The 12,408-nt window shown below is 39.9% G+C and overlaps 1 protein-coding gene across 1 annotated transcript; it reads left to right on the top strand.

Annotated features, from left to right (window-relative positions):
• The first annotated feature begins 2,620 nt into the window (after positions 1-2,620).
• On the top strand, positions 2,621-10,408 carry LOC105386853 (delta-like protein 1). The gene is made up of 7 exons (XM_048627338.1): positions 2,621-3,041; positions 6,482-6,620; positions 7,014-7,172; positions 7,609-7,800; positions 8,350-8,417; positions 8,946-9,069; positions 9,619-10,408. The coding sequence occupies exons 1-7, from the start codon at positions 2,955-2,957 to the stop codon at positions 9,915-9,917; spliced, it is 1,068 nt and encodes a 355-aa protein (XP_048483295.1). The 5' UTR covers positions 2,621-2,954; the 3' UTR covers positions 9,918-10,408.
• The last annotated feature ends 2,000 nt before the right edge of the window (positions 10,409-12,408 follow it).

Raw genomic sequence — 12,408 nt, forward strand, 5'->3', positions numbered from 1 at the left:
CAGTTTACTATTGTTTGTATATACTGGCAACTGCCACTAATGAAGTGTTCTGTTGCTTGAGCTCCGGACGTCCGCTTAACACAACGGAGGGCCTTAGAGCGATACTACACGAGGGTTGTTTGTGCGTTGCGTCGATAAAGTGGTAAATAAATATGTGGGGACATCTCACACACGGCCATCCGATCCCGAGCTAGGTAGTCGGACAGCTGATATATCTACACAAATACATAGATAGATACATATTTAATTTATAAACGAAAACCAGACACAAGTCAAACCCAAATGCTCACTACACAAATGTTTGGCCTGGGCGGGATTCGAACCCGCGGCCCTCAGCTTCGGAAGCAGCTTCTCTACCGCCTTAGCTACGGTGTCGCTCGTTCTGCATATAAATCTAGATGACGCGACTGCGTTGGAGTGCGTTGAAGTGGTGCAACTCACATTTAACGCCCGTGTGGCGTCGCTCTTACACTGCTTGAAAATCTATTTTCACCTTGTGAGGTCGCAATTTTTACTCAAACCTACCTACTATTTTTATATTAACTTTTCTAACATACCTTAGCGTAGATTTAATATTTTTTAATCCTCTGGAATCCTAAATACGAAATTAGAAACTTTACTAAAATGAGTTTGTCCATGTAAATAGATAACTTGCATTTTGTCACAATCTTTATAATTTTAAAGAAACCATGGTTTAGTTTAGTGCATATCTGCCCGGACTACTATTAATCTAAAATTTATACATAGTAATTAGGGTACAGCCAGCAGCAATACACATTCACAATGTAAATATTTTTCAATGTTGCATAAAAAAAATATCTAACTTTTTTCATTTAAATGACATTGTGTCTGACTGTACACGAGTATAATTTACTATGACATCTTAATTGTATGTAATTTACAGTATAAGGGAGCACCAATAGATTTTACTGGAGTTTGTGCAATCATTTACAATATTTAGGTGAATATGTTTAAAATTGGTTAAAAATAATCGCCTAATACAATACAGGGTGATTCAATGCAGGTCCATTTAAAATCATGTCTTGTTTGTGACATAATAATTTAAATCACCCTGTATAAAAATAAACCCCAAGTGATAATTTAAGTTAGTATTGATAAATATAATTCTTTTAGTTTTATTTTAATATTTTTTTATTTGGGTTGATCTGTTAAAAAAGTAGAATTCTGATTATATTTACTACTAGAAAAAATATTATTTATTTGGAATCTTGTAGATCTTTTGAATTGAGTTAAAACTTTAAAGTTATTGTATTTTGTTTTTTAGTGTAGGTACTAATTAGAAGTATTAATACGTTATATATTATGTGATCAAAAAACTGACTCAAAAATATTCCTATTGATTTATTATTTATCTACAAAAACATTGTATTTTGTATGTGAAAAAGTATGCAGTTAATACTCTGGTTATTTATGTTAGCTAAAATTTATTTATGTGGGTTGCATTCTTGTATTACACAACTTGTATTGTATATACCAGCATGCCTAGCACGGCCCATACCCGCAAATTTCGAGAACGAGCGCGATGCAAGATGATGCCATGCCTTGTTTTTCGCGTCTTGCGCCCCGTGCTAGGCATGCAAGTCCTATATTTTATAGGTATGATATGACTTATTTATGGTCACACTTTTTAAGGCTGTAATTCAATGTGGACCTGGTTTTTATTTATTTAAAATTGATTTTTTTTTCATATTTTAAACAAAATTCAGGATGAATTGTTTATGTCAATACTCAACAAAATATTGCTTATAAAGTTATCTTATCAACCTATTAAGTTCATTGTTTTTTATGTAGAAAGAAAACCTACTTATAATTTACGAAATTGTAATATTCAGAGCTTTATCAAATTAATTACCTCTCACAAATATTTACATTTTTTAATATTTTAATTTTTATTTATCTAGGCTATTTTGAGATTGACATTATTATCATTATATCTCAGCATTGTATAAATTGATAAAGGGGTAAGAAAAACTATGGTAACAAAATATACTAAATTTCATGTAAAAGGACCTAAATAGGTATATGTGTGTATTGTATAAAGCTTTATCTAATTATTGTATATATTATAGAAAAATGGTACCTAAATTGTATAGCAATGAGATACAATAAATAAGAATGATGAAACAGGTAAATTGTAATGTCATTTTATTTAAATACCTTAATTTGTATATTTTTTTGTACATTACTATGTAAGTAGGAACACTTAAGATATTACTGAACTTTAGACTATGTACCTACAGTCCGCATAACAGATACCTGACCCTTCAGTAAAGACAGGAGAAAGTTCTCAGGGAGAGAATTCTACCACTTCAGGTAGAGCGGCTTTGTTGGTTTGTCGTCGACACGATAAGAAGAAGAAGGAAGAGTGGTAGGTGATGCTGCTCAAAGTATCTTATTGCCAGAATTTAGATTGTGAAGATGTTATGGTTCATCAACAGACGATTGTTTACCATACCATTAAATGTCATATAATTTCTTGTAACAAACGCTTCACCCACAAATATGTACATAGTTTGTAGGCAAAACTTTCGTTGGCCGAAAGATTTTGTGGGCTAAAAGTTCATGGGTCAATCAACTGTTTATGAATCGTTTCACACTCGTACTTTGTGTCTTATTTTCAGTACGCGTGCTCGAAATCTGTATATTTACCAAAGTCAAAAAGAAAGCCACTTTTGTTACTCAGCTTAAACGCTGATTCCGCAGCCCCAACCCGTGGCGAAAGTTGCGCCTCTCAAGTTCAATAGCACGAGGCGGATCATAACAGTATCGCATCTGAAGCGACGCAGCCAACGCTTCCTATGCACTTCCCTCATTCTTTATTTAAAATTTGAAAAAGGTTCAATTTTAGGCGCCAAGTTTTGAGTGTGTTTTTTTCTTAATTCTCTCCAGCCAGGGCTAAGTTTTATTTTTAAAAGTGTAATGGAATATTAGAAATGAGGAACGTTGCTATTTTGTTTGTTTTGTGCTGTGTGGCGCCGGTTGTGCTGCCGGCCAAGTATTTGCCGAAATGGAAGAAACAGGTAAGTTTTCCCAAAATATTAAGATAGAGTCAATTCTTAAATTGTTTTATGGGCTAGCACCATAGGTTTCACAAATCAATTCATCAAGTCATAAGTAATTAAGAAAAATGTTACCTACCTATTTGATTGGCAGTTTCCGGTTAAACTAACGTGCTGAAGATGCGATCAAGTTCATGATATATTTATGTAAAATCCTACGTTAGTACAACAATTTAGTACTAGTGTTTAGCTATGCCTTGAAATGGGGTCAAACGCTAGGGGAGGTAACTGTTTACTATCTTCAAACCTGTTTCTAGAGAAGCAGGTCCTAGATTTTAGCCTTATGTAGAGCACTAGATAATTTAGATATAGCTTCCTTGATGAGTTTATCTGAATCTAGAATTCTAGATCGATCGATGTTGGGTATTAAGTTAGGATTTAAGTTGAAATAGAGTGACATTGCTATTGCTATTGAGAGGGTTTCTTTGTAGTCCTGTGTAAATAATTACGTTTGGCTGGGTCATATCTTTAGGTTGATTATATTGTGAGGTAATGTGATTAGGTTATTGATAAATTTTACGTATTAATCGTACATATTATGCCTTTTATTTTAAGCTCTACAATAGCAACAACAAGGAACTGTTCGAAGCAGAACTAAATTTAAGTATCAATCATCCTAATCGGATTATGACTAATTAGAAACCGCAACTAAAACTGTGATCGCTCTAGAAAACCTCTTCTTAAGTGTATTTATTTAAAATCAGCGTCGTGATTCACACGAGCGACTAGAGTTTTCACCCTGGTTTTCCTGTCGGCATACTTTCGAAACTGCTTTCTCGCACACCGCTTATTAGAAAGTTGTGACTCGTATGTTTGTCTGTAGGAATGGCAGGTTTTAAGGTCCTTTGTCTGTTTGTATTGCGCACGCGTTGTTTGAAAGCGAGAGTGACTTTCGCTGATTGGTCGAGGCGCCGTATTGCGTGGCCTATTGGATAATGCGTGGACGATTTCGGATCAATGACACTTTGGTTTTGTTTACTTGGTTATGGTCAGCGGTTTTAGAGACGCAGTTATGGAAATGTCACGTAATGTAGGATGCCAGAGTTATGAACCATTTCCCACCACGCTGTCCTACTGTGGCAAACTTCACACACTAATGATTTCCTCTTAGTACCTAACTAGTTATATCACATTATAGTTTAGTACCTAGATGTGCAAGTTTCCTCATGATGATTCCCCCGGTACTAGTTATTATTCTGTGCCCGGGCGACCGGTGTAGTGCCGGTGTAGTACCGGTCTGGGTTCATCACCGGCAGGGATAGATATTTGTTAGTTAAATAGATATTTGATCTTGGGTTTTGGGTGGTAAATTTTGTGGTAGTTAATCCAATGTGAATTGATGATTGTTGGCCGATGATGATGACAAAAATACCGTCTTCTAAAATGTGATCTGTATTTATTATTGCAATATTAGCAACTATGTACTACTACTAGTTAAAGTATAACTACACTCGCGAGCAACCAAATCGACTCAAGCCTTCACGGCGCACATATACATTGATTTTCCTAAAACGATAAATGGTAAATATAAAAGTGATATGTCATTCGAAAGCTGAAGAATTAGGCTTTCAATTAAGATCAATACCATAAAAAAAAACTAAGCGCAGATTTAATGACGCATTTTAATTGCCCGTCAGTGTTAATTACCTCATTAGGAATCCACGCCTTGCGCTACCTGATCCCGCTATAAAACCTTTCCACATCCGGTGTACCTTATCAGTCGCTTGTTGCAAGTTGACCGGTACACATCTCGTTGCATTGTATTCCTTGTTTTCGCAAACCCATGGATACCACACCAGAAGAAGCTGCTCAAGTTGTTGCCTTGCTGCAACAAGGGTTAAGTCAGCGAGCAGTCGCTGCCCAGCTCCACTTGAGCCAGTCTGCTGTATCCCGAGTATACAGACGGTTCCAAGAGACTGGTGCCTTCAATCGAAGACCAAGAACGGGCCGCCACCGCTGCACTTCAGAGAGAGACGACCGCTTCATTGTCTCAACCTCGCTGCGCAATCGACACCTTACGGGCGTTGATGTGCAGCAAGAACTGAGACGTGTACGACAAGTGGCTGTCAGCGAGTGGACAGTGAGAAGACGCTTGAAGGAAGCCAACTTGACACCAAAAAGACCTGCATCAGGCCCCAAATTGACTGCAGGCCACCGACAAGCGCGTCTTCAGTTTGCTCGAGAGCATCTCGATTGGAGCATTGCGCAATGGCGGTCGGTCCTGTTTACTGATGAGTGCAGAGTGTGTCTGCATGGCAGTGACAGGAGAGGCCGGGTCTACCGGCGTCCGGGGGAACGATTTGCCCAATGTTGTTTCGCTGAAACAGTAGCATATGGCGGCGGTTCCTGCATGATGTGGGCTGGTATTTCTCTAGAGGGAAAAACCGCACTTGTTTTCGTGCCTGGAGGCGGCCGAGGAGGCGGGTTAACAGCTGATCGGTACATCACCGACATTCTACTCGGTCATGTTGTGCCCTATGCAGAATTTGTCGGTGAAGACTTCGTGCTAATGCACGACAATGCCCGCTGCCACACGGCACGAGTCAGTCGGCAGTTTCTGAGAGAGAAGGAATTGCGCACGATGGACTGGCCTGCGCTCAGTCCTGACCTGAATCCCATCGAACACTTATGGGACGAGCTCAAAAGAAGAGTTCGGGCCAGGAATCCAGTCCCTGCAAGCGTGGACGAGCTGAAGACAGCTTTATTAGAGGAGTGGGACGGCATTCCTCAGGAAACTGTCAAAAAGTTGATAAGGTCTATGAGAAACAGGCTGCAGGCTGTAATTAGGGCAAGAGGGGGCAATACAAAGTATTGATTTAAATAAATAAATTTTTATCTTAACATTTTTTGTTTAATTTGTATAATACGATACCCATACCCTTTTTTCCTAAATTCCCGTTTTTCCTACAATTGCGTTCAGACATCATTTATTTCAAAAATGATGAATGGATTTCAATAATAATGATATCAAATTAAAGCTGACATCTTAAGCTTTTAAATGACATATCATTTTTATTATTTCTATTCATAATTTTACTTGTATTAATGTATGTTTGCGCCGTCAAGGCTTGAGTCGATTTGGTTGCTCGCGAGTGTACATTGAAGAAGATGCTAATTTAAAGTTGCAGGCTACTACTTTAGCATACTTTCGAAGACTTTCTTCTTTAAGTAAATATACTTACTATCAAGTATATGTAAATGCTAGTACTGTAGTCACAGTAAACAAATCATGAGCAGAAACTAAGGTGCTTACATGTTATATTTAAAACCTTAATTTGATCGTTGCGTTTCAATCAAAGCTTTCAAATGTTCATTGACATTACAACTTATATGTTATAAACGCCCCCGCTTAAAATTCAGGCGCTTAATCTCCACCCTACCATTGAACCTTCCTCCCACAGGCATGCGAGCTGCCAGCAGTGCAGAGCGAACACAGTCACTATGTATGCGACGACAAGGGCGAGCCCAAGTGCCTGCCCGGCTGGCAGGGCGACCTGTGCGACGTGCCCATCTGCAAGAAGGGCTGCGACCCGCTGCAAGGTATGTGCCACAGCCACCCAAGACCACCGGCAACACCATCCCCATTTTAAACTAACATTTGTGATATATAATGGGTGCAATTTCATCAGCTACGTTCCCGTTGTAAGTTCAATGTTGGTCTCATAATAAATGTTGTTCAGAATAACAGGCAAATGAACCCGGCAGGAGGAACGCCACTAATAAAATTCCATCCTGTATACCACCCTGTTTAATCTAGTTTCGGCATTGACCAATAATCTCAATATAATGGTAATTAAGTCTCCGTGATCATAAAATCAACAAAATTGGTCTATCAACTACAAAGAGTCTAGTCATCCATCCCTAAAAGGTGTAATTCAATAGAGATCCACAATACATCCTCTACAATAACATCTCTCCTTCCCTCTACTCCAGGCTACTGCAAGCGGCCAGGCGAGTGCCGCTGCAAGCTCGGGTTCTACGGAGAGCGCTGCAACAAGTGCATCCCTCTACCGGGGTGCCAGCATGGATCGTGTAACGTCAGCTTCGAGTGCATCTGCCAGGAGGGCTGGGACGGACTGTTCTGTTCTGAGCGTGAGTGTACATTATCAGTGAGTTTGAGAAGCTGGTTAGCTAAACTTAGTAAGGGATGCCGTCTTGCTGGACGGAAGACCTTAGATATGTATGCGGTAGTGGTTTGATGAGGAAGGCCGAGGTCAGAGTGTTGTGGCGCGTTTATGTCTAGCAGTCACAGGTCACTGATGATGATAGAGTTATTTCATTCAGCAAAATGTCAAACCCTATTGGTCGCGTCAACTCCTGGATAGATATGGTGCTGCTATTCTATCTTTCCAAAGCCGTCTTAATTTGCCTGTTCGTATCTCTACTTCTACTCTAATTTTTTAATTATCAATCTTTAAAGAGCACGTATTAGTATAGTTTTACTTATAGAACCTTCAAAAATCCAATATATCACTTTTTCCCTAAAAACCAACTTCGATCCTCAATGTCCCCACCTTTCATCCCTCAGCAATCTGCCGCTCAGACTGCCACCAGACGCGCGGTTTCTGCGAGTCTCCGGGCGAGTGCCGCTGCCGGCTGGGCTGGTCCGGGCCCACGTGCCGCGCGTGCCAGCCGCTGCCGGGCTGTCAGCACGGGTACTGCGACAAGCCGCTGGAGTGCAAGTGCCTGCCGGGGTATACTGGGCTGTTGTGTCAGACGCGTAAGTATTAAAAATATGTAGTAAAATCAAGCCAGATATCTGCGTAACTCCCACTGCCTGGCTAATATTACCATCAAACTCTATTGTATTGAAATTCTTAATACTTACTCAAAAGAGTGCATAATAGACGACCTTGTTTCTTATATATCTACGACACATTCTATGTACGGTGGCCTGCGCCTAAAAGTATACAGGCGGAGTTTTTAAAATAGCGATCACCGATGATGAAGGGACCAGCTACATCTGTTATAAATCCGGGGACGTGTTGTGTGTGATGTGTGTAGCAGTGGTGTTTATGTGGGTGTGCTTGGGCAGCATGTGAGCTTTAGATCGCTATTTTAAAAACTCCGCCTGTATACTTTTAGGCGCAGGCCACCGTACGTAGTCAGCGAATGAACCTAATCTGATTGTACATAATCCCATCTGACCGCGGTGGCAAACCCTAGACGATGTGACAGATGAGCTTCTATGTTGTATATCGTACCTATTGGTTGTTAGCTCAAACTACTCGTAACACATAATTTACTTTTCTCATTTTGTATTTTCCAGCTGTCTGCGCCCCAGGTTGCCACAGTGAGCGCGGCTACTGCCGACGACCGGGAGAATGCCGCTGCAAAGTGAGTATCCCTCTTCACCTTAGTAGACTGTGGAGAATAGCGGAGACGAATGGCTCCAGAATGATGGACAGCCAATTTTTTATTGAACGAAGAGAGTCCAGCTGTCGGTTTTGTAAAAGTGGTAGGTACACCAAAAAAGAGGTACACCCACCCTATTTGTTCCGCTGTCTGAGAGTTTGAAATGACATCACAGCTCGACAACATGAACAGGTGGAGATTTTAGGATTTATTTCTTATTTTATTTATGAAAAAAAATCTAAGCATCTTAATTAACATAGTTTGTAAGTAGGTATTGTTTGTAAATAAGGCAATTAAAGGATTTCACTATGTAAGAAATGGATGAAATGTTATCCATACGTACAGGATTGTGTAATGGCACGCGGCATACGATGTAAGGTGCCTTATATCGTGCCCCGGGAGGAGATTATGTCATGACACGCTGAGAAGGAGTTTTGTTCTACAGAAGTTTTCAACCCTATGCTTATTTAGTAGTACGATTCCTAACTATCCGCCCTTCCTACTCCGCAGGTGGGGTGGCGCGGGGAGCGCTGCGCCGAGTGCCACGCGTACCCGGGCTGCGTGCACGGCTCCTGCACCCGCCCCTGGGAATGCAACTGCGAGCCCGGCTGGGGCGGCATGCTTTGTGATGAGGGTAGGTCATACATATATGAGTCGTAATCATCACTGCTGGAGAAAGACCTCTCTGAAGGAGGACAGTTAAAGTTAGGCAGATGCTGGATCGCTTAGGCTAGCTTTCTGAGGCCGTCGATGTCGCATGCTTCGTCTGCATCTTCTTGGCCGGGCTGGGGCGGCATGCTTTGTGATGAGGGTATGTTATAATTATACGAGTCATCATCAACATCTGCGTATAATCGACCAATGCTGGAGTAAGACCTCTCCGAAGCAGCGCAACGACACTTTAAGATGGGCAGGTGCTAAGACATCCTCATCCAGCCACTATATACCGGCTAGATGTGGAAGGTCATCGGTGAACCACGCTTCGCCGGGGTCTTCTTCGTATTTACGTTTACCCAATTGTTTATTTAGTACTTAGCTAGTTTTATGTACAGTTAATCGTGCTTGCTCTTTGATGTACAATTTCCTGTAATCGCTACAAACGGCTGGAGCTTAAAAACTTCACAAAAATACGCCACTAGACGATACGATACTAGAAAAATAATTGTTATTCCTCTCATTCCAGAGCTAAACTACTGCGAGAAAAACGCAGACGTCTGCAAGAACGGTGGTAAATGCCAGTCCCTAGAAGCCAATGACGGCCACTTCCGCTGTCAGTGTCCCGCAGGAATATCCGGGAAAACATGCGAGGTGGTCCCGGACCACATGACCACGACAGAGTCGGCCAACAGCACGATCTCGGCCGAAGTGGTCGAGGTGGCCGAAATGGCAGAAATAGCCGAAGCGTCCAGCGGTGAAGAGGTTTTGGCCGACGCGACTAGTACGACAGAAGAACCCAGTAATGTAGAAAATGAGACTGAGTAGTTGTATAGTTTAGTATTTTACAGGTCCTATTATAGTGAAAAGATAGCTATGGTGAAAATGTATTTTAGGACTATTGAAAAGAAATAAGTACATAGAACGAATAATATTATGTAATGATATAAATTGTGTTATGCCCGGTTCCTCAACTGATTCCTTTGCATTAAAAATACCTGTAACTACGTATATTAATTCAAAAGACTAAATTCACCTATTGCAAGTAACTGTACCTGTACCTATTGCAAATGTAATCCAAATCAAAACAATTTGAAGTCAGCAGTCCGTATTATTAAATTAGTTTTATATTGTGAATAGGAATGGTAATTGGTATTGTGTGAATGTAATTTATTTAGTATGTGTGCTATGTTTTATTGTTTTGGTGAAGTAGTTGTGCCACATATAAATCCAAATGCATTTAAATACCTAAGTAACTATTTATTTTAGTTTTAACATTCTGAATGTAAGTGAGAAAATAAACATTGAAATGATAAATGACTTCATTACTTTGATTGCTCCACTAATTACGTTCACTTAATTCTGCAGAAAACGCCTTATGTACTGTTTATGTAATTGGAGAAAAAACTGTACATAATATCTATCTCATTGGCCATTGAAAGATTAATCAAAGGAGATTGGCCTATGGACCACTTAATACAAACATACGCCCAGTTGCGCATTTTAAATCTGAACTTAAGTCTTATTTAGCAACAATTTAGTCAATCACATCCCGGCATTCAAAACTTAAGTGTTGATATCTTAATATTCTCCAGTCAGAAACTGGGCGATAAACATTTATTTACATAATAGGTAAAGACAAATCCAGTTATATATACTTATCCCTTGCTTGATCGTTCAACTAACTACCTATTAATTAGTCACATTTTGAGTTACCTGTAAAATTATTTATTGCCTAATACGCCTACTATATACGTAGGTAGGTATGTGGCATTAATCTATTCACTTCCAAAACCGTAAAGACCAAATAGGGGGAGAATTTTGACGTTTTTTAGATCACCTTCCAACATGTCGGCACAGAAACAATGCGTGTACGCAACATTACCCGAATATTTTAGGAGGTTACTTATTGGGGTAACCACAAAATCATATATCTTGTATAGTCCGTCCAAAAACCTCTGGGGCGATGAGGTCGGTATGCGTGAACAGTAAGGCGCCTGGAGAGCGAAAGAGACCAGTGGCGACTTCTTGTCTCTGAGGCCAAGACCAACTGCACTGGTCGCTGAGCAGAGTAGAGTAAGTAAGTTTGACAGAAGATATTGATTTTATACTTGGTTTTCTATACTTACAGTAAAATTAATTGTAAACCACATTATGTAGGACATGTAAGGAAGTAGATGAGACGGTTGAAAATATTCTGTTAGCTTGTCCACCTGCTACAGAAACAAGATTATCTATTCTTGAACCAACAGGGCGCGTATCTCAGCTATTACAACATCCAGGCTTGCTGCTCCAGTTTACTTGGGAGCTAGGCTGGCTGAGCTGGAATGGCTACAAAGGTTCCACTCGACAGAGCCACGTACAGGAACTTCGCCCCCTCTCAGAATAGAATAGAACAGATGTTTAGAATATTACCATCCTAGTCTATTCAATAATTCACTACTAAGTAATAGCAAAAGGCCTAAAAGCAGTAACTAAGTATCCTTATACGACCTTACGTGACAAATCTTATGATTGATTCTTAGAATAATCACATAATTACTATTACATCACCTGCCACTAGGCCTGATGATGAAGTTCCTCGGTAAACTGCAAGTTATGGTCACCCTACAGCCTCAGCACAAACCGGGCCCGCCATCGCCAGCTGCATATTCCAGCAATCCGATCTGGAATAGATTAATTTGTGGCCAAATATGTGACAGGCCGCAATACTGGGGATTCCTAGGCATAGCCGCTGACTTCACTTGCTGGATTTTCATGTAAGGAGTGTGCGTTTCCATTGCCTGGTACGAGATGGTGATTTTAGTTATAAACTTATTATATCATATATTGTGTACATGATGATCATAATATACCATACATATTAGATACTGGATACATATCATATATAATTTAATACATCAGTTATTCCGGTAGGAAAGATATTTTTTTTGGAGCATTAAATTTTGCTACCTTTAGAGTTGTTCTCAACAAGACTACAAGCTAATAGCAATACTTAACCTTATCATATCACTAACCACAGGCACGGTGATTGCTTTCATAAAAAATATAAACTGAAGATGACAATGCGTAGTAGTTTGCTACGAGCTACGAAAATAATCTCGCCATACAAAAGACATCAACGCGTTTACAAAAAGAAAGTTCTATTTCATAGATGTAGCAATATTTTTTTTTAATGTTAACAAACATAGTTTTGTGATTAGATATAATTTATGTTTTAATATCTATAAATCAGCAATGGAACCGTACCGCTGGCTGAGCATTATCGAATCAATTTAAGTATAAAAAGGTTCGCCCAGCCAACTATCAGTACAGAGTG

Source organism: Plutella xylostella, chromosome 18, assembly GCF_932276165.1.
Source record: "Plutella xylostella chromosome 18, ilPluXylo3.1, whole genome shotgun sequence".
NCBI lineage: Eukaryota > Metazoa > Arthropoda > Insecta > Lepidoptera > Plutellidae > Plutella > Plutella xylostella.

Bases quoted from the DNA above. Each gene is read 5' to 3' on its own strand.
- LOC105386853 (XM_048627338.1), top strand. From the start codon at position 2,955: ATGAGGAACGTTGCTATTTTGTTTGTTTTGTGCTGTGTGGCGCCGGTT. The intron at 7,173-7,608 runs GTGAGTGTACAT...TTCATCCCTCAG, and splicing joins CGGACTGTTCTGTTCTGAGC to CAATCTGCCGCTCAGACTGC. The intron at 8,418-8,945 runs GTGAGTATCCCT...CCTACTCCGCAG, and splicing joins CGGGAGAATGCCGCTGCAAA to GTGGGGTGGCGCGGGGAGCG.